This window comes from Sebastes umbrosus, chromosome 21 (assembly GCF_015220745.1).
Source record: "Sebastes umbrosus isolate fSebUmb1 chromosome 21, fSebUmb1.pri, whole genome shotgun sequence".
NCBI classification, from domain to species: domain Eukaryota; kingdom Metazoa; phylum Chordata; class Actinopteri; order Perciformes; family Sebastidae; genus Sebastes; species Sebastes umbrosus.
Window position 1 is genome coordinate 8,985,634 of NC_051289.1, and position 27,959 is coordinate 9,013,592.

The 27,959-nt window shown below is 41.2% G+C and overlaps 1 protein-coding gene across 1 annotated transcript in view; it reads right to left on the reverse strand.

Annotated features, from left to right (window-relative positions):
- Nucleotides 1-3,091: 3,091 nt before the first annotated feature.
- ube3c (ubiquitin protein ligase E3C) overlaps nucleotides 3,092-27,959 on the reverse strand; it is a 33,791-nt gene continuing 8,923 nt past the window's right edge. The window contains exons 11-24 of the mRNA XM_037757388.1: nucleotides 27,747-27,934; nucleotides 23,750-23,836; nucleotides 23,494-23,651; nucleotides 22,995-23,221; nucleotides 19,230-19,334; nucleotides 18,540-18,627; nucleotides 16,258-16,355; nucleotides 14,668-14,800; nucleotides 12,348-12,595; nucleotides 9,457-9,669; nucleotides 6,824-7,012; nucleotides 6,669-6,735; nucleotides 5,889-6,019; nucleotides 3,092-4,235 (exon numbers count right to left, since the gene is read on the reverse strand). Of these exons, the coding sequence (XP_037613316.1) occupies nucleotides 4,065-4,235; nucleotides 5,889-6,019; nucleotides 6,669-6,735; nucleotides 6,824-7,012; nucleotides 9,457-9,669; nucleotides 12,348-12,595; nucleotides 14,668-14,800; nucleotides 16,258-16,355; nucleotides 18,540-18,627; nucleotides 19,230-19,334; nucleotides 22,995-23,221; nucleotides 23,494-23,651; nucleotides 23,750-23,836; nucleotides 27,747-27,934 (2,103 nt within the window). The 3' untranslated portion in view covers nucleotides 3,092-4,064. The remainder of the gene's footprint in view (nucleotides 4,236-5,888; nucleotides 6,020-6,668; nucleotides 6,736-6,823; nucleotides 7,013-9,456; nucleotides 9,670-12,347; nucleotides 12,596-14,667; nucleotides 14,801-16,257; nucleotides 16,356-18,539; nucleotides 18,628-19,229; nucleotides 19,335-22,994; nucleotides 23,222-23,493; nucleotides 23,652-23,749; nucleotides 23,837-27,746; nucleotides 27,935-27,959) is intronic.

Genomic DNA, 27,959 nt, shown 5'->3' on the forward strand with positions numbered 1-27,959 from the left:
GTATACTGTTAGTGTAATAGTTATATAATTGTGACCCACTTTTTAGTTTATGAAAGTACACTTTGTATACTTTAACTTACTTAGCCAATGATTTATGTATTACATAAAGAGACTTGCTCCTTATGCTATTTGACTTGATGTTTTTGTGATGATAAAAATAATACAAAAATAAATTTTTCTCACATGACTTCACGGTGAAAGGAGAATCCAAAAGCGTAGAAAATAACAGGGACAATTAAATAGAGAAGAACCATCCTTAATGTTATGTTACATCTGTGCTTTTCATACTATGACAAGACAAAATATATACTGTGAAAAAGCTTGTTATCTTGTAATTTTTGACTTGAGTTAAACTTTGAGATACTGAAGGTAGGGGTGTAAGAAAATATCGATACACACGAGTATCGCGATAATATGTTTTAGTGATATTGTATCGATTCTCAAAAACACTATCGGTTTAAAAATAATAGTTGAAAATATATACAGTCTGTATATACTGTATATATGTAACATAGTCTGTTTACATTTTTTTATGGTTTAAGTGCAACTTTTAAATGTCCTACACAGGTGTTCCTACTCATTATTTTTAAAGCATTAATGGCCCGGCCCCAGATCATATCTCTCTCCTTGCTTGCTCAACCTGAACACAGTCTGACATCCTCAGGCAGCAACCATCATGGTTACGTTCAGTGATGTAGTGGTTGTTGATGAGGTGGGTGACTACTAGGTAGATGGGTAGTAGGTTACTGAGGAGAAAGCGGGTACTTTACATATAATCCAATAGCTTTTTGGCTGATAGGTGAGTATACTATAAACCACCAGAAAAAGAGGAGGGTATATCCTGTATACACCCTCCACTTCACCACTGGCTACGCTTAAGAGTAAAGGAGCCAGAGCTTATTCCTATTAGGCACCATAACCTGTCAGAGGAACTTGCATTAGTGTCTCTGTGAACATATATGTATATTAGTATTTTATTAGTCATTTTTCATTTTGTTCTTGCCATTTGATTTCACTGCTCATTTGTTTTTTTACATTGATTTTTATTGTGTTATGTTTTGAAAGCACTTTGTGATTGCTGATTTTGATAAGGGCTATATAAAAACATTTTATTGTTATGATCATATGTCAGGAGAGTCAGAGAGAAGTCACAATATACCTGCACACACAAAAGAGGTCTAGCCAGGCAAAATAAGTTCTGTAGGGCCTGTATTAGATGATGTGAGGGGACAAGCTTTAAAGTCAACATATGAGAGCACAAAAAAAAGTCAAAATTAATTCATGGCAGGAATGGGCTTCCATATTTCCAGCTCAAAAACTGGGCAGGAAACTGAAGATCTGTGTAAAAAAAACAGAAAACCACGCGGCTGAACTCATCATAACCCAAAGAAACAGAATGAAACAGTGCAGGTTATTGCAGTTTTGAACCGAATCAAGGCTGAAATTACAGACTGGCATTGATTTTAGATGGAAAATGAAGGTCGTTCTCGCCGTTAAAGCCGGCCAGAGCTCTTGCCAGCAAAGGAAGACCCAATGAAAATGACAGATGGCTATTAATTATACTGGACATTATGGCCAGTCAGTATCTAATTAGACTCATTGAGCGGGAGGAATCACAGCAATAGATACCATGCACGGGTCATTTGTTATCATGCAGTCGATAGCTTTCTCTAAACGTCTTCACATAAGACTTTTATATGCTTTTCTTTGATTGTTATGACTGCAATTTACTTCATACATTGACACATGCAGAAGGTTAAAAGACCATGATGATTCTTGACTGTGAGCTGTAAAGCAGCCCAAATAATGTAGCTGCTGCTCACATGCAAAAATTTTGAAACCAAGGTTGGTCCACTCCCTGTTCATGTCTGGACAGGCAGAACGCACACTCATAACGCTGCACTGTCACACACATAATGCTGTCCTAATGTGCTGCTACGCCACATTAATGAACCTACATTTCTGCCTGAAACCTCTTTGGGCTTGCATCCATATTCATAAAGCCCAATCTGAATTTCTTGTCTTTCCAAAGTGAATTAATTATGCGTCTTTGAAGTGTTTCCAGGGGGTCACCGGCACAATGAGCTGTAGTTTACCCCGTTTAATTTATTAGAAGCTGGCACTGGCGGAAGAAGGAAGTCTAATTAGAATAAGGTGACTAATTTTACATGAAGTGTCCCAAAGATGTGCAAAATACAGACCTATAAACGTTCAATATGTTCTTCATGCAGTACCGCTGGTTGACCACCAGATAGCACTGCGTTACAACAAAACATAACATGAGAAAGGTGCAACGCATTCCCTCTTTGATGCAGTACCTGCAGCTATGAATGTCATTCTGCCTCATGATTTGTTGTTGTTCATTAAAGACTGAATCAGGTATGATTAACTTGTCAGATATGCTTCCATGTTGGGCACAAATTTAATGCTTTCCAGGCATGTACAGTCGATGGCACTTTTGGAGTAATCTTGTGCAAAGTAGGCTCCAATCCACCCTCAAGTGATGTTTGATGTTTCCTTGCTCTGCGGCAAGATAAACAAGCCTAAAAGCTTCAATTAGCTCTTAAAAGGCCGATGAGAAAGCTAAAGTATATTACGCACCGAGGATGATTCATAACATCCTGCATTAACTTTGTCAGTTATAATCCATCACAAGGTAATAGTCCTAAATAAATCTCATAGTAATTGAGATGAATCCCTCATTTCAATGACAAGTCTGGTTTTTAAGACCCAATTATCACTTTGAGTTCCCTGGCCCAGCGGATGTGAGGGGTTCGGGCTGTTTCAGCAGGGAGGAGAGGATGGAAAGATGGACTCGGTCCAAAAAGGGATGGATATCTTGGTGGGCTGTGCTGCATCAGAGGGCAGGTAGATTTATGACAAACGCACACAATCTTAATTTGTGCTCAGCCCGATAATGCATCTCAAGGCCAGAATAGTTCTGCTCAGTGTTTCTTAACTGGATGTTTCTTTAATTATATGTCAGAGGCCATAAAACTCAGGAGGAGATTTTCCCACAAAGCACTGTTTTATGTCTCGCTCATTACCGTAAATTACAAGCAACAAGAAAAAAGATACTTATGGAAGGAAAATGCAAAAAGAAAAAGTGGGTTTATTCATTTTTCCATACACTCTTTTTTTTTTTCACCCTGTTGGTACACTGATCATTTGTAAGCCTTATCAACGCGACACGGTTGTTGCACCCTAAAGAGCAAAACTTCGGGCCGCTGACCAGAGAAGAGATTGTTCACCTTAGCGAGCATGTGAGGCCTCCATTCGTCACACAAAAGGAAAGAAAAACAAACCTGTACAAATACTGAATAAATGAATAATACAAGAGTAGTTGTAAACATATACATATTCACAAATCCATAAGACTTTCCCCCCAAATTTAGTCCAGCAATATGAGCCTTCCCCACACTTCAGACGGCGTGTGCACACTTACGGTACGGTTATCGGATGTGACGGTTATTACTAATTATCATGGGAGAAATCGTAAATCCTGCAGTTTCGATGACCTCTACGTGAAAATATATGATGGCTGTACACAAAAGCTCCTCCACCCCTGCAGCCCTTGGCACACCACAAGGTGGCTTTAGAGTCCCTCTGTAGTTATATTGCCTTTTTTTTATATGATGCCACTTAATCTTTGGTGAAAAATAACTGCCCGTTCCATGTTCGATTACACAAGAGAGCAGCTGCTACTCTTGTGTCTGTTTCAGCGTGTGATATTTCATTCTAAATTCAACCATATCTGTTCCTCTAAAGTGTTCTGACAAGTGATTAAACATTTAAATTACTTAAAAGCAACAAGGATTAAAAAAGGCTTCCTACCCCGCGTCATCCTTGCACCCCTTTTGCTTCAGTCTGCGGGTGATCATCATCCTCACCCTCGGCTTGGCACGCACACGCTCATACACACACAAACACAGTAAATCAGGCAGGTCAGTGCATCATTTTGCTTTTCCCTACTCTCTTTTTTTTTTATAGTCTTTTTCTCCCAAGCCATTCCTGTGGCGTCGAGTCCATGGATACAGGGGACAGAGAAGCCTTTCGACCCCTCCTCAGCTCAGCTCGAACCCGGCGGAGGACTCGACGGCGTACAACAGCTTGTTCCTCATCAGGTGCTGGTCGCAGAACTCCGGGAGCTTGAGCAGGTTCATGCAGGTGCTGGCGGTGGGCAAGCGCTCCAAGTCGTTGCCGCCGTTGTGGATGCAGAAGGCCGGGTAAAGCTCCTGTGTGAACACGTATGCCGTTAATAAGCACCTGACAAATTGGCTGCAGTCACAAAGAAATTGGAACATTTTGAGTCATTTAAAGACAAGGCAAATAATGAGACGTGAAGCAACTCGTGTCAGCGATGATCGCAATGTCCAGAGCAATCCAGATTAAGCCATAAATGTCAAATTCCACAAGGGGATAAATGTTAAAAGAGAGACATTAAGCTAATACAGGAGAAGTATAAATTTAGGAAATCAGGTTGCTGCTTGAAAGGTACTGAGTGGGAAACTGGCCCAGAGTTTGACCCTTGGATGAGACACTGAAGGAATGGTCATTTCATGTTGTCTATCTGGCATTTTTTAAATCAAGCCTCCCTGTGATGAGGCCACCTCATCTGCAGACGGTGACACCGACCGTTTCCATCACAGGCCGGCCCGACGAATAAGCTCCCCCGCCCTGATTTCATCCTGCTATTTAAAGTTAGCGTACGCGGTTCAGCGGCCATACTCGCCCGATTAAATGGCTCTTCAGGGGCTTAGCCGTAATGACCCCATTTTTCTGACAATTACCGTATTAAACTATCGTTGCTTATTGAGAAAGCGCCATTACCACGGCTATCATTTTGGAAAAAAAGAGAGTTTCCATCATCTTTTTTAAATGGCTTCTCCTGACAGAGCTATTTCTCCTCTAATGAATCCTGGGCCGTTTCACGACAGCTAATTAAGGCTTAGCTGGCTCAGGCTGAGGGCCGGGTCAGGGGCCGCTCCCCCCACGAATTACCGCCCTTTCCGGCCCGGAGAAGAGACGAGGAAGGAGGGGGGCGGGAGGGTGGGACATCCACACGCTGGCCAAAGTCAAATTGATTAAACGAGGAGGGAAGGCAGCTCTCAAACCCAGAGAGGAGGTACCGCAACGGATTTTAAGGAGAGTTTTGCTCCCTCACTCTACTGCAGAACTGCAATTAGGTTTTCTTAACTAATGACAGTCATAAAGAGTACCAAAACCAATCAAATGATGATTACAGCTTCTGGTTAGACGAAGTAAGACATAAAAACTCTTTAATGGCCCCGAGCAACACTTTCTGCTTTTTTCCCCCCTATCTCAAACTACCTAAGTGTCCCACAAATCAAGTCAGCGAGGAAGTGAAACGGCTTCCAATTAGGAAATCATTTCAGAAATAGGAGCAATAATGATTCAGCACTGCTAAGACAATGTTTAGAAGTACAGTTCCCTTGTATGTTCATTTAACAGGAAATTGCTGCTTTCTGCCATGTCACACAGGAGGCAAAAGTTCAAAAGTTCAACCTGCGACTGAGTTCTGAAAGGTAATATTTGTCCAGCCAGGATCTCCGACCAAGCCCACGCATACTGCAGAAGGAGTTCTTCAACAGAGGAAGGTCATGAACTATGAAACAACAGTAGACGTGGTGATAAGACCTCACCACACTGGCTCGCTCTTATCGCCGCCTAATTTGAAAATGATCATTTTGAGGGCTGTTATCAGTCTAGGTATTTTCATTACAAGCCCATTAAGAGGGAACACTCCCTGCTGTTGAGCTTGGAAAAGCTGCCAATAATGGAGGATACAGGTAAGCACACAGTCTGCAGAGTAGGGAGAAGAAAAGATGGAGCAAGGAGGGGAAAGTTCACGTCCGGTAAAGCCTCACCTTGAAGCCGAGCAGCGGTGGTCTGGAGCAGCTGGTGACGAACCTCAGCAGCTTGCGCTTTTCGTCGTCTGTGAAGCCGTCGACCACCTCCCAAAAGATCACGATGACTGGGTGAGTGGCCGAGTACCCGCCTAAAGGAGACCACGATGGAGAAAATTATATTATTCAGCCCCACTCATACATACATTACCCTCACTATATCTATTAGTCTGTGAACTGAAGGAAGTAACTTTTCCAATGGAAAGCCTGTGTTATACTTGAGATGTTTGAGGGGTTTTATGGGTGTTTACCAAGCAGAGGGTCTAACAAAGAGACACTACTACATTGCATTATGGGAAGGGTAGGATTTAGTGTTTTTGGAGCTTGAGTCACACTAGGGACTAATGCTGTGAAACACTAGTGAAATACTAAACTGCTGGAATACCCCCATACGTTTTAGAGCATCAACAACTAATTGATTAGTTGTCACCTATTAAATTAACTGCTAACTATTTTGATAATCAATTCATCGATCTAAGTCATTTTTAAAGAAAAAAAAGTCTAAATTCTGATTCCAGCTTCTTAAATGTGAATATTTTCTGGTTTATTTACTCTACTATGACAGTAAACTGAATATCTTTGCCTATCTGAACTGACTATCTTTTTCATAATTTTCTGACATCTTATAGACCAAGCAACTCATCAATTAATCGAGAATCGACAATGAAAATAGTTAGTTGCAGCCCCTATAAGGGTCTATAGGAAGTTGAAATACCAGCATAACTTAACATCAGCTCCTACCTGAGTAGTTTGTGAAATTTTTCAGGTCATCAAGACAGATTGGCACATGAGCCCCAGATACCAGCACCTATTAAAGGTAGAAAAACATACATTTAAAGTGTGTGTGAGTTATAAATATGTGGTAGGTTCTGCTCGTCATGTTCAGCGTCCCGTACCTGGATCTCCTGCTGGTCAAACATGCGCAGCCACTCCAGGTTGACCACGTTGGCCAGGCCCTGTCTGAAGGCCAGGCAGTGAGGCCTGATCTGCTTGTTGAGTCTGTAGTCCGCCACCAGATGGATGTAGGCTATCCGGTTCGCTGTGGTCACAGATGTGTCTTTACCTCCCAGCTTTAGCTCAACCACCTGGGTCAAAAAGGAGACAATTCTTTTACAAGTTTCCTCACAGTTTTACTTCCAGAATCGTCTTTCTTGTGTCTGATAGTCATAGGTCATACTGCGTACTTCATTATGCAGATCATATTATGCATATCATTGAGTCTGCCTTGGGTGCCAGATGACCAACAAACAAAGAAAGTGCTTTAATTAAATCACAGAAAGGTAATTAAAATGTTTTCCAACAGCACTCTGATTAAAGGTATGGCTCAATGTGAGTGTGGTTAAGTGCACTTCTAAATATAGCACATCCAATGAACATCTGGTCCAATACAATTTGGCCTCAAGTTCTCTTTTCATTAGCTATAGAGCAGTTAGCACTTGATAGGGTGTGCTCATCTCTGTTCATAAAGCCGGCTGGATGACGACATCACAGAGCAGCTGCAGGGGGGACAAATTATTATGTTCATCTTTTTTTTCCCAATGTAGTTTTCCTGCGTTCCTCCATGTGATCTCACTTCTACAACTATGAGTACAAATTCACCTTCCTGTACTGTTACTTTTATTTTTGACCACCTCCTATAAAACCCAATACAAAAGGAGGAAATCACCATTTTTAATTTTTTGAGTTTTCAAAGCAGCATGGAGAGGCTTTCAGGGGTGGAACTAGAATTACCGCGTCACAGCTGTATGCCTCCGCCAACCAGTGAAGTTGCACTTTATATCCAAAATGTTATCACTTCCGGATTTCTTCCTATTATACATTTGTGTGAAATTGTCATAATTAGCATATGAATTCTTGAGTTATGGCCAAAAGCGTGTTTTGTGAGGTCACACTGACCTTAACCTTTGACCACCAAAATCTAATATGTTCATCCTTGAGTCTAAGCGGACGTTTATGCCAAATTTCAAGAAATTCCCTCAAGGCGTTCCTGAGATATCGCGTTCACAAGAATGGGTGGGACGGATAGAACCTGAAAACATAATGCATCCAGCCATGGCTGTCGCTGGCGCAGAAGATCCAAGGCCATTGCCATTCCCAGTTTGTACATCCTGGATTCCTTTCCTCGCCTCCTCTCCTCACATCTTAGTCCCGCCCACGGGCGATGTGAGGTAATGATTTATTTAACGCATTTAACGAAAAGACACATCCTTGCCTCGGTGCCGTCATTTTAAAACAATCTCAATTAAATATGATGTGGGGCACAAAAAAAAGACTTCTGCAATGGATACACAGGCGTATCCTCGCTTATAGCTTCTCCGGGAAGCCTCCTCGCTCCTCAAGATGCATTTTAAGAATTGGTACGTCCTTCAAAATAGAGCGCTGAGATCAATTTCCGGGTCACAAGCCGGAGGAGCGAGGAGGCACTAAATCAAGAAATGAGAAGAGCCCCCAGTAGAATCAAAACGCCTGTTTTCAGTCCAATAAAGTTTTGGGAGTTTTGATCCAGTATGGAGATACTCGACTACCTTTCTGTATATTTCTGCAAGGTGAAATGTTTTTGACATATGCCAAACAGGACCAATGCAACAATAAGTAACTGTCAGACACTTAACTCGATATTTGTTTAACAACAGTACAAACTACAGTCAAAATGTACAATAGACGTGAATCAGCACCTCTCTGACGCAGTCTTAACAAAAACTGATTGATAAGCTTCACAAAGGTATTCAGTGCAGCGATATTGAATTAGATTGCATTATAAAGTAAGGTGTTTCTCTTATTTTGTCCATCCCCTGAATGCTGCATGGTCTGCATGTGGTCCACTGACAGGTAATCATTTTCTGCCTTTTTTTTGCTCCCCCAACAGTGGATTCTGATTATGTGCTAATGTAAGAGAATTACTGTCCTTATCTTGCTTGCTTTGGCTATCTCACGAGGGCAAATGCAGGGCAGACTGCTCCCGGGTGTGTGCCTAATCTTTCGCAAATTGTTTTCCCTATCGTGTTTGCGATGCCCTATTTGCGACCAGGAGGGCTACATTGTAACTCGACCGTTTCAGGTGTTGTTTGAGAAGAGCTAATAAGACGCGTTAAGGCCCTGAGCAAACAGGGGCTCCGGGTAGAGTGCAGGTCTGGGCCCGGGTGACTCAGAGTGCTGGTTGCGGCTCGTCTCCGCAGCCTTGAGCTTCGGAAGGGGACGTGCTTAAGAGCAGCTCGCTGCTTCTGTCAGGCGTGTTGTGAGATAATTTCTGGGGGGAAAGGCAGGTGGAACGGTCAACAGAGCTGCCGTGTTCCCTGCACTGCTGCAGAGCTTAGGGCGACAGCGGCGACGTGCTTTATCTCTCTCACCGCTGAAAAGTGGTACATCATGAGGGAAATGAATTATTAACGCAACAAAGAGGAACCAAACAGGAGGAAGGAAAGACGGCTGAATGAGAGGTGCTGACCGGGGGTAGAAATAGAGATGGAAAAAAAAAACATGTGAATCATTTATCCGACTCCCATCCCACCCTGTCCACTACCCCAGTCACCTGAGCCTCTCCCAGATCGTTGTTGACCACCGTGAAGTTGAGGCCCAGCTCCTCCACGTCACCCTCGTAGCTCTTGAGGAAGAGGAGGTTGCGGTACATCTCCGGGTCCAGCGATGCCAGGTGGTGGATGTCCACCTCTGCACTGGTTCCCAAAAGTTTGGAAAGGAAGAAGCTGGCAAAGGGCAACTCCACCAGCATGTTCTCGTACAGCGCCTGGAGAAAAACATGTCTGTTTACTGGAGGACAACTGCAGGACAAGGATACAAACATCAGTCAATCGGTACAAATGAGAAAATGCTCCGAGCATTAAACACAGCGATTGTTTATTGCTTGGGTGTCACTGAATAAAACATGATGGTTAGATAAGCGAGATAACTAAATGGACTGTGGCAAACACAACATTACTGAGTACATATTCAAAAATCTGATTACAACACATATTATACGAGATTAAATTTGCCTACTACTCTTATATCAGAGAATCAAGTGATAAGATCTGGTCACATCAGAGTGACTGAGAGCAAAACACAGAACACAATCTATCTAAAACACACAGGCTTCTGTTTCGCCCGCCTCAAACTTTATAAATGCCAATTCTCACCTTGACCTCAAATGCCATTAAGAACCACAGCCGGGCAGGTGACTCATAAAACCCAAAGCTAATGTACTGGAATAGTCCGAAAAAGAGCCCGTTGGAGGCATTAAAATATACAGGTCTGTATAAATGATAGCGCTAAAAACCCTGACCACATCAGCTAAATGGATTATAAATCTAGAGGATTTCCATAATGCATGCATCTTAAACACACACGCGCGCATAAATCACGGCTATTTTCTAAACACAGGTTAATTGCACAACTTCAAACATTGTCTATTTTTTATGCAAAATAATCCACTTAGTATTTCTCTCGTGGCCGGCGCTCGTTTCAGACCATATGCGCCGGGCGGCCCCTTGAAACCTATCAATAACACTTATGCCGGGAAGAGGCAGCAATAAGTATATGGAAAAAACCTGTAGCCTTATTTTTTCAATGCCACTTACTTTATTTACGAGTGTTTATTGCCAGAAATTGTGCCAAAATGACTTGGGCTGGGAAGAATTAATTATTATGGCCCGGGCCTTTTAATATAAGTGAGTGCAGTGGCAACGCAATTAAAGCAGATCGCGGCACCATCAGGTGGAATAAATGCCAACAACATTGCAGGTGCATTCTGTTGGCTGCCAAATACATTCCTTAATTTACAACATTAAGGATCAATAAAATTATAATGCCTTTGAAACGCATCTCTATTAATAAGGGGTGCCAACCTCACACACCTCTAAAGGGAGCTATCAGCCGCTGGAGATCAGGGAGAGGAGACTGTGCAGAAGGCAGGAAGAGGAGGAGGAGGAGGAGGATGAAACTTTCCTCACCCTCCCAGTTTACGGAGAGGAGAGGCCACTGCTGATGAGGTTGGAGGTTTTGTACTAATGAGAGACGAATGAGGCACAAAGAGAACCTCCTGCAGGTCATGTTACATGATGAGAAATGTGATTCCGACAAAAACCATGTCAGCAAACACTCCCATCAAGATTAAATTAACTCTTTGGTCTAAAGTCTGGAAGGATAGAGCCACAAAAACCTGTTTTCACCATTTGTGGCTTAAATCTTTCAGCTTGTCAGCTGGGTGGACAAGTGAGGAAGAAGGATGATGACCGGCCTCTATTCTGATGTTCAATCCCATTTCAGTGAGTACCCCAGACAAGCCACTCCTGCCTGTAATACATCACCTCCACAACAATGGCACGCCTCGGACATTAATTAACAATATTAATCTCCCGTGTCCTTTGAGCCGCAACGTGCACTGTGCACACTGCAGCAGCGGTGATGCAATCCCAATCTATATAAACGGTTGCCTTTTATCCAGGCAATAACGGCACTAAACAAATATCAATACGCCTCTCAAATGGCCACTCAAACGTCCATTTTTATGGAGAAAGAGGAACTTACGGTAGGGTTAATTGAAAGTCAAATTCAAATTAATTTCCCCTCGCCTAATTGCCTGAACCATTAGCTATTGAGAGCACAATATCGAGGGAGTGGGGGGCGTAGAGCTACTAGCTGCTGATTGATCATTTCTCACTTGTAAAGAATACAGAATAAGAAGAAGAAGAAGAGGAGCATGAGGAGGAGGAGGAGGAGGAGTTACGACGCTCTGATAAGTGGACCGGACCATCTCAGACCGAGCAAGAGAGAAGAGACCTGGATGTTCCGGACTGTAAAACAGATCAAAATGCTATTACCACATGCTTTGAGCGCTTATTTATGTCCTGTCTGTGTGGGCTCGCTGATTTAGTGCCAGCCAAATGCAATCACTACACAAACAAGAGGTAGGAATCATTGGCTAATGGAAGCCCTAATTGAGAGGCGACCGCTTGTCATGAGGTAATTCTTCTCCGGGTTGAGATGATAGCCCCCCCACGAGGAAGGCATCTTGATAAACAATCGCTACCACATGCATTAAGGATGATTTAGCAACATTAGGCTCTAATAAATAGTGCCATCAGAGGAAGGAAAGCGACAGAAAAACAATGCCGTCAACAGATTACGCACAGGGCTAATTAACAAATCTAAAGCTGGGTGAAAGTACTAACCCCGAGAAACAAATGATGGCAATTTCTCTAAACATTGTCAGTTTCTAGAACAAACACCAAAACAACCTCTTAATGTATATATGCAGCGAGGGCAGCCTTGACACTGACTGCTATTGACGTATTGATCATCAAATCAAGGCAGTCTGTGACTAAATCTTACAATTACCTTGATGCTCTTACAACAGCTTCAATACCTTTGGACATTATTTCTTGTTTTGGGGATGTTGAGGTTTTTAAAATGTAATCCGAGGCTCACCTTTCCGAGGATCCTTCCTAGAAAGTAGTAATGCCTCGTGAAGGAGTCCCCGACCAGCATCTCTGCAGCGGGGTTGGGATACAGCAGGCTCTCGTTGGTCGTCTTGAAGAAGCCCTGGTTGGGATTGAAGCCCGATTTGAGGAGCTCGTTGAGGAACTCACGAAAGATGCCGCCGCCGTCAATGCCGGCTTCGTCCAGACCGTGAGCGTTCAGCAGGTGGACTCGAATCCTTTTCTTCAGGTCCGGTTCTAACGTAAGGACACAGAGCATGAAGGATTTATGAAGGTACAAAAAGAAACGACAGACAAACAAAACGTCCAATAAAGTTAATGGTCACAATAAACTTTATCTTCACTCTGATAAATGCGACCAAGACATCAGTGATTTTCAATCTTTACTTTAAATTAATTTTCCAGGAGGAGAATCAAGTCAAAACAGTTGAGCCTGACATCTTCAATTACTAATAGTTGATGGTTTCCTTCCCAGTCTGTAATGGTTCTAATCCCATCCTCAAATTTTACTTGGATACAATCTCAGGTTCATATTACTTTTTAACGACAAATCAGATCCACTTGACGCCTTAAAGCTACTCACTTAAATGGGTTTCTGACATGAAATGATTTAGGAAAAGTCAGAAACAACATGTGCTTAGTGGGAAACATCAGTCCTTGGCCTTGTAAGAATGTAATCAAACACACACATCTTTCTATATACATTTACAGTATATAGTTACAGTAACCTACAGGTATGTTACCGTTTTTAATGTAGAAGGCTTAATTCTCCTGTAAATTCCTGTGAAATACAACCTCATGTTTTATCAACAGACCCCTAATTTCTAATAGTATTATAGTATAATAGCATCGTATAACTATATCAATTAAATCTGGCCAATGAGATTGTTTTCTTTTAAACTTTTGCTTAACATTTGAGCTTAACACACTCTATTTCACAAGTGTTTTAATGTAGTAACGACATAAAGCTGACATTTTATTTCTTAGTTTTAACAGCATTTTTTTTTTTTTTTACTTTATTTTTATTAAACTAGGATATCCACTTGAGTTCAAGAATCTATCCTGCAAGTGAGATTTGGCCCAGACAGCAGCTCATAAACAGTTGTACACAAACCAACAATTAAAACATAAAATAAAACAATGAGTTAAAGCACATGATGACGTACTCCTAACAGACGAGATGATACAAGTCAGTGCAAGGCGAGAGAAGCAGTGAGACTGCAGCTTGTAAGAAACAAGATGCAAAGTCAAACATCTTTGCTAGTATACAGTTTACAAAAGCTTTAAAAAAATTAAAATCCCCGGAGAGGATTTAGATACAACTGATCTGACTTCTAACCTTCACGTTGCTTTTTCCAAAATGAGTCAAAATTGTGAGTAATTCTGTGGAACATTCGACCAGTTTATGAACAATATCTACATCATTTGGTATTATCTGTAAATGTCTATTCTCTTGTTTGATCTCCCTTTATTATTGACTAACACTGCTTCAATGCTATCCACTTGATTGATTATAATATACTGTATTTGAATTTTGAACTCCATTATATTAACTTATCCAGGGAAGGGTCACTTGCAAGGTCATCTTGTCATTACATATTCTTTACAATATGGGTTAGCTGGATTTGCTTCAAAAAATAATCCTGAAGATTACCAACAAGCAAACTTTTCAATTAATGACCTGATTATTCCTGTAAATAGAAAAAAATGGATGAAAAACGTAAAAATATAATTCCAATACCATTTAAATCGAGTGTATCATGTTGTTTTTCTCAATAAACATTGTGCAAGAAAGCATTTTCTTGACCTAGAGAATATTCAAATCAAATTCTATAAGAGGTCATCTTTCAGAATAATTAATGTACAGTGATAAATCAGGGCAGCTATAACTTATAGACACATAAATGATATAGATCATGTCTTCAGCCCAGGTCTCCTACTACTCTTTTTAATCAGATTGCCCCCACCCAAGTGCCCTTTCAAATTCAAACACAAAAGAGGTGACTTAAAATAATTGATTCTGCTTTTATGTGGTCCATTATAATAATCGGAACCACAATTATGCTTTACCGAAATTCAATACTCTGCACAAGGAGAGAGCTAACCTTCATCTTTAATGCTAACCTGAACCTTGATCCTCAATATTAAGATTTTATAGAGCATAACAAGAGTTTCAGTAACAGTCAACATCTGCTACACCGTGCTTCCTCTGGTCATCTTGAAAATAAATGCAGGAAATAACACAGCCACTACAGCACACTGTTTACTATGAGATGTAAAGTAAAACACTGCAGCGATGCAAGCCGTACCGTTTTCTGGTGAGAGTTTATCGTAGGCATCTTCATAGATGTAGTTGCGTCTGATGGTGACACTGATGCCATCAGGGAATGGCCCGTCCCCCTGCACGTCCCGTTTGTCAGCATAGATTAACCTCTGGAAGATCTACAGGACACGTGTGAGCCCGGTGGCAGGGTCAGTGACAAATCCTTTCAGTTGTAAAAATGTTGAATTCTGCATATGGATTGTACTATATATCATTCATTCTTTGTCTTTTATCTGCTTTTTTTTTAGCATGTTGTGTCTTTTTTTTGTAGTTTTGAGCAAAAAGAGACAGAAAGAAGGTTGGAAAAGGGTATAAAAAGCAACAGAAGACTGGTGATAAAACAAACAAATTACTGTATGTTGATCCAAAAAAAAAAGGCACCACTAAGCAATGACAAGTCAACTCAAGGCGGGTATAATAGGGCATAATTCAGTGAGAAAAACAAAATCACAAGGACATCATCTGCTGACTAGCTGGTATTAAAATACAATGGCAACATGCAGATGTACCGACACACCTGACTAGATATCAGTTGGATGTTTGCTCAACATCCTGTGAATAATCTTTACATGATGATACTTCATAATACTTCAAAATAAAATAAAATACTTCATAATAGGGCTGTCCTGAATACCGTTTTTTTGGGCCTCAAAGTTTCAGTGAGAAATATTCAAGGATATATTCAAAGCTTTGCTAATCTGTTGACAACACAAGCTGGTATGCTTTCCTCAAACTTGCGATCGTTATTTACTTATATTGTACTTTACTTTGCTATTATTGTGTAATGAGAGATGAGGACAAAGATCGGACCGCAAAGATCTTCCTTTTTAATGAAACAAAAACGGCAACAAAATGTACAAATATCACATTAAATAAATTACAGCGATAGCCCATAAAACAAAATGTACTCATATGTAGGCCTATAAACAAATAAATAAATAAATGGACTGTAGCCTATGCCAATATATAAAATAATGGACCAGGCTTCGTTTGTCTGTCTATCGACTTTCTTCTGCTGCGTTTCAGAATGCGGGACAGCACTGCACCAACACACACACACACCCTCTACACACAACAAACAGCGCTATCTGTCTGAGCATAACTAATAATAATTAAAGTTGATGCATAATGAATAATGTGGGATTGCTATTCCTTATTTCATGGGCTATGTGGGATTTTTGGGGTGATGTATTTATAATAATAATGATTAAAAAAGCCCCTGCTGCATTCAAATACTATACTTTGAAACTTTGAAGCTTCAAAGGGTTCGGGTCAGCCTCAATTCATATCAAAACTGTGTAGTTTCTATTAGTATACTACCCAAATTTCAGTCACATGGCTTGGAAGAATTATGCAGCACCATTATAGTCTACTGTAGCACTGTTCCTCTTCCAAAATGGGATGTTCAATGTATAATTGAATGCATTTTTAGCATACGCACTATGTGGATAACACGCTTGTAATTGATAACACCGTCAATCTGAAAGCAACAACACAATTCTTCGGAGAGCCCTGCAATACTCAGTCCTAAATAAACATTGTTTTGTGTTTGTGTGTGGGACAAACGGTGCTTTACCTTGACTCGCTCCTCGAAGGGAACCACAAAAGGGAGCTCTGTGAGGATGGCCAGGTGTCTCTCTTCAGACACAGACAGCTGTGGAGGCTCTAAACCAACTGTGGAAAGAAAGACAGACAGAATTCAACATGTTAGAGCGTTTCCTGATCAGTCATTCTTCTCTCCTTGTGTTTACTTTTATGTTAAAGTTACAATCTCGATGAACTCCGTTTTGTTCCCTTTGGGGGCACCTATGGTGATAAGCGGTAATTGCAGGTATGTTTTTGGATCTCACACCCAGAGATCCAAACAGTGTCGCCTTTTCAAGGAAATGTCGCAACAGACAGTTCATAATACTGAAAATGCGGGGGCTTTCATCAGTGGGCCATAGACTCAATCACCATTGTGTTACCTCATTCAGCGAAAGACAGTGACTTAACATACATTTATTTATTTAAATGAAAATCTTCCAGAGCATTACTTTAACTTTTAACAATCATCTGAGGATTTATTATCGCGCATATTATGAAAAAGACCATAATGTATTTTCATAAACAAAGGTTTTGTTGTACGTGTTTTAGACCTAAAAGACCATAATGTATTTAGGTCTAAAACACGTACAAAGATGATCCCAAAGAATGGCAAATGATCTTTTTCTTCTACGGTGAAGTCAAGTTGAGCAAAAATCAAACTGATTGATTGTAGTAATTTAATAGGAAAATAACATGTTTCTATTGGCAACTGGGCCTTCGTCATAATTAAGTGACATTGACACAGATTATTTTGTCTTCTCCTGCAAAGGGTTCAAAGGTCAGGGTCAACTTCAAGTGGACAGGACTGAATGAATGAAACAGGGATTAACAGCCTTGCTCAGTGAAACTTTATCTGGAGGATACTTCCCAACATCAGGTGTCCTCTGTGTCTAACACTCCTCTAACAGTATCATTACCTTCCTCACTGCTAAGCTCTGTAAGTAAGACCTAGTCCACCGTTTACAGTTCAGCCATTAAAGACATTTCCACCCTACACCCTTTTAATTAACTGTGAGCTGCCCGTCCACCTGCCGGGCTTTATCCATTAAGCTGATGTTTGCTTTGTATTAAACTCGGGGTTTAGACTGTTTAGCCCACACAGAAAAAAAGAAATTGCCACAATAGCTAAACCGCTCTTCACCCTCCTCACTTTGCGTCCACTGCAGCTCAATTATTCTGCTCAATTAGTCAATCTGATCTGCATTTTCCCATCAGGTTTCCATCTTTGAGGAGAAATATGGCCTCGGAGTGGTCAATACGTTGCTCATTCATCAGCCACGGGCCTGTCCATTTAAGGAAATGAGAAAAGGCCAGACAAACACATGGACCAGATGTGGCTGAGTTCATCAGGTACTTTCACACTAATTGAATTTATCCCGTACAGCCTGTGAGTGGGATTAGGCAGATCATACACACATTGTTATCAGCTTGTTTTCACACCATACTTCACAGAAACCTGGGATGAAGCCCTGCCTGCGTCAGTGTCTTTTCCTCTGAGTGCCTAATTGAGTCAATGAGGAGAAAATGTGGTGATATATCTTTGTTAAAACGGGGAAGGCTAATGACTTTTCTCAGCGTTTTTTTTTTCCCGCTGTCCCTGTGAAGTGCTGCGAAAGAAATCTTTACATTATGAGGCTTTTTTCTCAGCTAAAAAAGTACATGATCACTTTTTTAGGGAGAATCATTTTCTAGTCCTACACCGAAGGACAGTTCAATTTGCACTCTTACCCCTTCCCTCCATTTACTATAGAGAGACACTAAGGAGACTCCTGGCTCATATGGGAAATAATATCAATGCACAGCTCCACAGAAAGTGAAAAGCAAACATGGAGAAGGTGACTTTGGACTTGACTTGGAGCAATTAGGATGATTTCCTGGGCTATATATCAAGCTGACACAAGCATTACTGTGTGATTCTAAGGGGGCGTTCACACCAGTCGTGTTTAGTTCGGGTGAACCGAACCCCTTTGGTGCAGTACGTTTGGGTTGGTGTGAAGCTCTCTGGTCCGCACGGACTGCTGTCAAGTGAACGCTGGAGCGGTTCATTCATTCATTTCTGGTGTGAACACGATTCGAACTATTCAAATTATTTCCCGTGGTATCGAAAATCTATATTTTTCAAGGTATAGTATCAAAGTTAGGAATTCCAGTATTGTGACGACACTAATTGGGATACTCAAAGACCCACATTTTCAGAAGTCCATTTAGTTTTCCAGGTAGATAAAATGGGTTTGTAACAACAACAAAAAACAAATTAACAGATTACACTACCATCAAGCGTTGACTGAAGTGGCCCGATGCGGCCCATCCTTCGCGTTCTCCACACGTGTCTCGCAGAGGGGACGTACAACTGGGTGACCTGGAGGGAAAAGAGGGAGGTAATGAAAAAGATGAAACTCCTGCCAGCATCTTTGGTCTACATTTGAGACAACCAAAGCTCTGAATATCCTCCCAGAAAAAAACCCAGAAGCCTTCTTTTAAATAACCCCTAAAAGCTTGTGTTGCTTTAGGACCTGTGCTTACTGTTGTATTATTTATTGCTCTTGCTTGTTAATTCATATTGTTTGTGGTTACTTTAAATGATCTAGATTGTTCTGTCCTGGTTTTAATCTCTCTTTTTTAAAAGGTGCTTTATAGATTGCAAATCATTATTTCTACTTTATTAAGCAGGACAGCTCATCAACAACTACTACAAAGTGGGGTGTGGATGCCTGTCCTGCCTCTCTTCATATTTTCTTCTCTGCTTCAAAAAATTCTAAGGTGCATAAAAGACCTCCTCCCTCCTTTAGAAAAAGCCACTGCGATCAACTTATATCAGGAAGATTCGTGAATGTAGCTCCAGATTATCACGTGATCTATTCACAGACATTTCATTTCAAAATAAGGCTAAAATGTGACATAATATCCCATCCAACAATGAATAAATATAAAATCTAAACAGCTGTGATGACAGTCATGTACCTTATCCGCACGGATGTTGACCTCCTCAGAGAGCCAGTGACCTGATGGACAGAAGGGTCGTCTAATGTCGCGAGCTTTCACCATCTTCACCAAGTTAGTGATGACCTGCATAGTAGATCAAACACACAGACAGGCACACCCATGCACGCATCACATTAACATCTCTAACTCAGGCGATCATATCCCCACGAAATCCCACTTCATTGTAAGATAAAGAAATGTATATTTCAAGTACTTTTCAGAACACAACACTGATGAAGAGTTTTTTTCTGTTCAACAGGATGAGGTGCCTTCGCTTAGAGAAGGAAAAAAAAAGCAATTTGAGAATTCAGCCATTAGTGCGCCATTTATAGGGAGTATAAAAGAAAAACGACCTGTGCCGTCCCTCAATGTCCAGCCCTGTTAATTACTGGCGAGGTCTGCTGCTGACATCAGCCATCAGACAGAGAATGCAAAAGACAAGCATTGGTTCACAGCACTGCAAGCACCAGCATGGCTCTCGACCGGCCTGCAGAAGGCTCAATGATATTTCACTTTGAAGTAATTTGAGTTTGTAACATGCACAGAGCTATTTCAGGTGACCATTAATTAGGGAAGTAACAAGAACCAATACTCCAAAGTCTACAGTACCGCAGTTACCAGGGATCAGGGCTCAAGGCTAACGTCATCCCGTCGTCTTGGTTACCATAGACAATTTTCCTTGATAATGCTATATTGTGAATAACAAATCCATGTTGAAATCGGCAGGAGGAGAGCTAGTTAACGTTAGGTGTTAGCGACAGTCCTGCTTGGCTAAATAATAGAGCGAACAGCTAATGTTATGCATTATGATGTGTTCAAGCTCTATTCAGTAACAATGAGTATTGGGAAAAAGGTAAATTATAACTTTATCATGATGTGTTCAAATGTAATCTTATAAAATTTAGTTTTTGGCGAGAAACTTGAGGCGGGTCATCAAGGATTAATAATAAATTCACAAAAAACAGTACGCAAATGATAATAATGGAGTGTATGTTGAAGTATATGGGATTTATTGTTTCAGTTTTCTTTTTTACCGTGGTATCGAATTGGGTAATCGACAATCGTGGAATTCCACTGGTGTATGTATCGACTACTACATTTCTGGTATTGTGAGATCCCTGCTATAAACGTAGGCTACACCAACAGTCTTCACTCTGAAGTGGTCAGTTTGCTTTTGTCTGAACTTCTATTCACTTGCATGTGCTTTAAAAATTGAACCAAATATTCAGATCTGTGATATAAATCAATGAAAATGCATTCTCTACAAAAAGAAATATTTTTAAAATCTTTATAAACATTAAAAAGCTGAATATCAACTTTTACCAGCAAGATTTTGGTCCATTGCTGGAACTGAAGACCTTAAAGTAGCACGTTTACCGGGCAAACATCTAGGTGTCAGCCTCCTTCGACTGGCTCTGCTGTTGCTATGGCGAGTCACCGTCAGACATCCGCTATATAACCTCATGCATGTCAATGCATGAAGATTCGTTAAGGGAGCTGTTATGTCTGCCATAACAGTTACAGCCAGTCCATTTCCACATAATACCCAGGCTAGATTATTTCAATCGAAATGTTCTTTTCTAAAGCACGTCATTTTCATAGAGCGACAATCAATCTCGGCCAATCACTGCGAGGCAGCGTCCGCAATAATGGCAAGTGCAAAATGCTGTAAAAGGCGCGTGGCGATGGGTTTGGAGCAGGCCTACCCCCTGACTCTGGGAATGAATAAGCATTCCTTAATTAGCCCATCGGGTTAAGTGCAAGCCTTAATGGGCCTTTCCCAAACTCCAGCGTGACATCGTTCTCCAAACATGGCCAAGAAGAAAGTTCCATTAGCAATATTAATACAAGCTTAGTTGATCATTTTCATTCAATTAACTTCTTTCAATTAAATAGATAGCTCGACAATGGAGGTGATAAAAGATGGGGAGGGACGGCTGATGACACGAACCAAACATTAGCGTGTTAGGGGTCAGCAGCGTTAAACCGACTGTAAATCCCACCGTTCAATTTGGAAAATGCATTTCCCCTGCTCCCCACTTCTTTAATGGGTCGTTTTAGCTGACAAGAGGCCTTTGAGCAGATCTTTTATGAAAATTCCCGACGTGCTCTTCACGTATTTGCCACCTTTCACAGAACGCCAGTGTTCACTTTTAAATCCTTCTGTCAAAGACTAACAGCCAAGAACAAAGTCGCTTAATTACCGTTTCCTTGATAGAGAACGGAGCGAAGGAAAGGGGTGAAATGAAAGGCAGATGTGGAATGAGAAAAAGAGCCAAGGAGAATGAAGTTAATGCTGTTTTCTGCCTCATTTCTTCTGGGTAAATAACAAATGGATGACCTCCATGGCAGCGCTCCACCTTGTCTTTGCCTGCTCATGCATACATGCTTGATTTCCACTAACACAGACGAGGCATTAGGTCACTATGCCTCAATGCACAGAGAGGCTACACAAGGATTGTCCTTTGTGTTAATGTGTCACATATCATGATTTATGATCTTAGGTATCAACAGAAAAGAATGAAACAAATCTTGGGATTAGATTATCGTCATAAATTAAAATGACAACACTCTCATGAGGTACAGCGACTGGTAACTTAGTTTTAAACTCAGGTAGTTCTTTTTACCAAAGAGGTCAAATTGTTTAGCATGTTTGTTGCGTGACCGACTGCATGAGACACGTGTGTGTGGCACAATCTCAAATCTGTTTTTTGTAAATGTTACACACATTTTTGGCATTGTATGTAATAAAAAAAAAGCAACATTTTGCCATAAAAACAAGGTCAATGAACCAGAAGGATTGTCTGTGTATCTTACTACTCAAAATGTCCAATGAAAATGTCGACTACTGGCTGAGTACATTAACGGTTTCTTTTTTTTTGGGTGGATTTTTTGGGCGATTGTCATTATATTTCGCTAATTTTATTGGTCTGCTTCCAAAGAACAAGAGTTGCTCATCCGCAGAGAGAGTCAGCGAGGAGAAACAGCATGTAGAGCCGGCATATTGTAACTCGGTGAAATAAGGGTTTGTTTCGACCAAACCAGAGTTGGTGATTGTTGAAAAGACTAACAACAGAGGTTTGGTTGAGTTTTATATTGTTTGTCGAGTTTGAATGAAGTGTGTTTCATGACACATGCACATTTATGCCTCCCGACCCCTCCCACTGCAATCCCCATGATGAATTTAAAGACATAGCAAAGAGAACAGGAGACAACCAAGTTTAAAATGTTGATACACGACTGTTTTTGTCTTTTGATACTACGGCTCTTCTGCCAACAGCACGGAGTCTCTCTACTCTTGCACCGTGCGAAAGCAGTCTCTCCCACGCTGCGACCGAACCACTAACCTTTGTGCAAATGACATCACCAATATGCAAATGAGCGTTTGATGTCATCTGGGGACTTTAAGGGACTTTTTGAGCTAGTGCTAGCTACTTTCATTGGAAAAGAGTGGTCAACACTGCACAGGACACACATCATCCAGGTACCCGGTGACAGACCCGGTTGCATAGTGAAAGCGAGGCTTATAGGGAACCAATCTAAACGCCAACGGTGTCATTATTCTATAGCCATTACATTGTGCAATCAAAATTTAATTCATAATGATAAGTTAAAGCAAAAAAACTTGTCTATTGTCTCTTTAATGTCAAGATTGGATTGACCAAACATCAGTTATTTGACAAATTTGAAAAGAGATATTATGCATATTCAGCTGCAAGGTGCGGGCAACTTTGTACATCTTACCTTGAAGAGCTGAACCCAGCGTTTCTGCTCGGCCTGGATGCGCTGCTGAACCGCAGTGTTCGTCTTGACACCCACGCTGCGGAAGGCGGCCATGTACTCCTCGCGGTGCTCTGTTTTGGTCTCGGGGTAGGCCAGCTTGATGATTCCCAGGCACGCGTCCCTCAGACAGCGAGACAGAGTCACCAGCTCTAATAGCGTGAAGGGCATCATGGAGGACTGCGTCTGACCTGTTGAGAGGGAGAATGTACTTAGTCTTTTACAGATATTGATTTTCACATTTACATGGCGGCAAGACCGGCGTGTGGCTGCTGAAAACAACTGACAATGACGAAATTATTTTTACTAAAATCACCAAATGAGGGAAAGGGGAGATGAGTGTGTCCACAGGATAAACAGCTCCAGTGGCATGTGTGTCCCAATTAGAGGTCGACCGATTGGACATTTTACAAACAAAACAAGGACTGTTGACATTTTTTTGAATGATGAAAAAGTTTACTACCTTCCAATTCATGACCGAAAAACTCGCTGTCATGCACGGAGATGAGCGAGTGGCTGAAGAGAGAGCTGAAGAGATAGAAGAGGGGAATGATGCGGTTGGAGTCATCAAACGACATGGGAGACCCTCGCGAGATCAGCTGTAGCAGCGGCACCATGGAGCTGAGGAAGTAGACGGAAAGGAGGAGGTTAAATATGGAGGAACATGCTGTACGTACACAGAGATACATTTGCCAAAAATCAGCTTTGAATCAGCTCACCCGGTGATCATTTTTGTTGTCATGGAAGTTATCAGGTGCCAGAGATGCCTCAGGAAACGAGCATTGAAAGCTAAACTGTACAGAAGTCTGCAGAGGACAAAGAGAGACACATTAAATGTAAGCATTTATTTTGATTCAACAAGACGACATGAGCTATTTCAATTAGATGACACAATCAGTGTGAAGAACAGTAAAATCACTCCGTCAATCTGTCTGCTATGTTGAGACTGTTAAATCTGCCCTGTTAACCAACCGACCCATAAGGGGGGAAAATAAATGACACTGTTAACCAACATTTCCCTCACAGAACGTTCTTGGCCTTTCTCTCCTCTTTTATACCTTGTGAGGGCCGAGAAGAGATTAAATGAGCCATTAAGCTTTATTTAGGCGAGGCACCTTCCATTAGTAAACTAGTTGCTGGCGAGGGTGCCCAGCTCGGGTCATAAACAGCCCTCTGGCTTCCTGCTGGAGCCCCATTTAACTTAATGGCCAGGGGAGCAAGACAATGGAGAGCGAAGGAGGAGGGGACGCCTGGCCCTCGCCGTGACCCCGCAGCGCCAGCATGCTTCCACACTCACGGTGAATTACATGATAACACCGAGGAGGGCCCACATACCTCGCTATAGTCGCGGCGCACACAACGGGCTGTGGCACCGAGGTGTGAAGCTGCTCTTTGTTCAAGTGTGTGTGCTCCTAAATTGCATGGCTTTTCACACAGAGGGTAAGTACAGGTGACGATAATGTGGTAAGTAAGCTAAAAGGCTAAATAAAGTGCCCCTGCATATAATAGGCCCTTGTTTGAGAGTGACAATGCTGACACCTATAAGGATGCTTGCCTTTAACAGGGCAGTATGGTGTATTCTCAGTAGAGGAGAGGAGTAAAGGTCAGTGGAAAAAAAGAGACAAAAAGAAAGTAGAACGCCAGAAAAAGGGAAATATGCGCTGAATATGCTGATCTCAATGTCAACGCTCAAATTCCCATTCCGCCATTCAATCTACCAAAACCCATTCAAAACTCCCCAAATGGAAATGAGCATTAGGAGCAGGTTGTCAGACGACCCTCAATCCGGCTTGAAAAATGGTTTGTGCCGAGCACACGCCATCTGTCAGTACTACAAGGCTCAGGAGAGAAGCGGGGAGTAGTGCTGTGGGCTCATAACAAGTGATGCGGGTGTTTGATTGAAATGGGAAACAAAGCACTAAATGCCAGCTGACATGCTGATTTACGGCCCGAGAGAACCCAAACCCCCATTTCAATCATGGAATGAACCACTAATAAACAAAGTCAAGACATCAAAAGGGGTTGCATGTGTGTGTGTGTGTGTGTGTGTGTGTGTGTGTGTATACAGCTTGATGAATCGCGGCCCGATCATTTCATTTTACAGTAATGAAAGAATCTCTGTTCAGCAGAAAAAAATAACAGCCGTGCTCGAGTCGGATTTGATACCATAAACAGGCGAGATTCCACCTAAAATGCAAATTTGTTTTCTGTATTAACATGATCAACATCATTATCTCACGACAACACAAAAATCACAGCAAGCGCTCAAAAGTAAATGAAGGAGCAAAGCTCATCTGTGCTCACTTTCATCAGAGCGAGCCCCGTTAGCAACAGAGCGCTACATTGGGGTGAAACCAAACTATCAAAGTGAAATTACACCAAATATCCAACGCTAAACAATTAAAGTGAAATTACACCGAACCCACTTGAACAAACGTGGGCTAAGAACAACTAGCAAACCAATCAAAAATCAATTTTGGTCCCGAATCATTGCACAGCTTTTAAGTTGTCCTCTAAAAATATTATTTCATGAGACATTTTACATATTTATTAAAAAGGCAGTGTGCCGGGCCGGCTGGACGACTGGCCAGCCTCTCCTTTTTTTTTGCTGTAAGAGCAGTAAATCAAGGCAGGGATGCAATTTGCTCCCCTTAGCCTCTTGTAAAGCTATCCCGTCCACTCCTGCAGTGATTAATCTTTCTCAGTGAGCTAATTATTTTGTACAGATATCCAATAATGATGGAAGACGAAGGGCAGGATTTATGGTAAAAGCGAAGAGAAGGAGGAAGCCGTAAAAAATTAAGGGTAATGGGGGATATACAGTGAAATTCCTCTAAATTCTGCTCAACCATTTGTAAGCAATACTTCAAAATAACTCGTTGACCATTGGACTTGTGCTGCTTTTTTATTACTGAGGAAGCAAATTTATGTTTATCCTTTTAGTTTTGGGTATGATATGGATTCAAAAGAAGTAAGATAGCGTTGCAAACGTGAACTAATCGATTAGTTGTTCAACAAAAAAATAATTGCCAACTATTTTGATAATCAATTAATCGTTTAAGTAATTTTTCATGCAAAAATGGCAGAAAATGTTGTTTTTTAAGCCTCTCAAATATGGAGATTTATTTGTTTTATATTATTTTAAACTAAATATCTTTGGGGTTTGGACAAAACAAGACATTTAAAGACATCACCTTGGACTTTGAGAAACTGGGATGGACATTTTTCACTATCTTCTGACATTTTATAGACCAAACGATTTATCGATTAATCTAGAAAATAATCGGCAGATTAACAGATAATGAAAATTATCGTTCGTTGCAGCCCTTCGTGATATGAATCTGTATACATCAACATCCCCACCCACACATTTAAATCAACTGGTAGCAACTGGCTCCACTAATAATTAACTAGAGCAGGTTGGACTAATCGATTAGTTGATCGACAGGAAAATAATCACCAACAATTTTGATAATCGATTAATCGTTAAAGTAATTTGTCATGCAAAAAATGGCAGAAAATGCCGTTTTCAGCCTCTCAAATATGGAGATGTCCTGCTTTTCTCTGTTTTACGTCATATTAAACTGAATACCTTCGGGTTTAGGACAAAACAAGACATTGTTTGACATTTTTCACTATTTTCTGACATTTTATAGACCACACGATTTATTGATTAATCTAGACAATAATAGATAATGAAAATAACCGTTAGTTGCAGCCCTACGTGATATGAATCTATATACATCAACATCCCCACCCACACGTTTAAATCAACTGGCAGCAACCAGCTCCACTAATAATTAACTAGAGCAGGTTGACCATCCACGAAGCTCAGTCTGGATCACCTCCCGTCAGTCAATGCACCATCCTCCCCCCCACACATCACCTCTGACATCCTGGCCCTAATGTAATCAACCTGAGAAGGGGTAATTGCCCTCAACCAGAGCTGACAGCTTCCCTGACATCCCTGCTTCCTTTGCCGGTTGTAAATGCCAGCGGGTGCGGACCACTGATAACTGCCTGCCTCACTTCACCGTTATTTACATTACTGCTTACAGCGCGGAAACACATAAAGACACAGTTTTCCTCTCAATCAGATGGGCGTGTAAACAAGCTCTCTGAACGCAAGGCTGACGAGTACGCAAGACGTGTAAAATGTTATGATATGAAATAAAAAAGGCTTTAAATTCGCTTAGATGTTATGTTTTGATTCAGAAACACCTGCTTCACTGTGCGGTGCACCTTGGTTACAGTTAGAGCTGCAACGATTAATTGTATAGTTGTCAACTAATAAATTAATCGCCAACTATTTTGATAATCGAGTCATCGGTTTGAGTCAAGAAAAAAGTAAAAATTCTCTCATTCCAACTTCTTAAATGTGAATATTTTCTGGTCTCTTTCTTCCTCTATGAGAGTAAACTGAATATCTTTGAGTTGTGGACAAAACAAGACATTTGAGGACGTCATCTTGAGCTTTGGGAATCAATGATCAACATTTTTGATCTAAACTAATCGAGAAAATAATCAACAGATGAATCGACAATGAAAATAGTCATTAGTTGCAGCCCTAGTTACAGTTACTATATTTAAAATACCAAATGTAATTTATTGAAATTAAAGAAGAATGCCAACAATCTCTGCTATTTTTGATGAACATACATTATAAAGTTTTCTTGTCATTTACATGATAAAGCAATAATGACATGATATTTTTACCTGACTTTTGGCACCATGAGGCGATGCTGAACCATGAGCGTGTGACAGATGGATGCCATCATGGTGAAAACCTCCTCGCTGGCCGAATCCCTCCAGACCAGGTTCAGCAGGGCGTTGGTCTGATGCTTCGTGTCCAGCTTGTGAACGCACTCCTCTGTGATCAGCTGCACAGAGATTCTGGTGTCGTCCTGATAAGAGAAGGAAAAGACATGA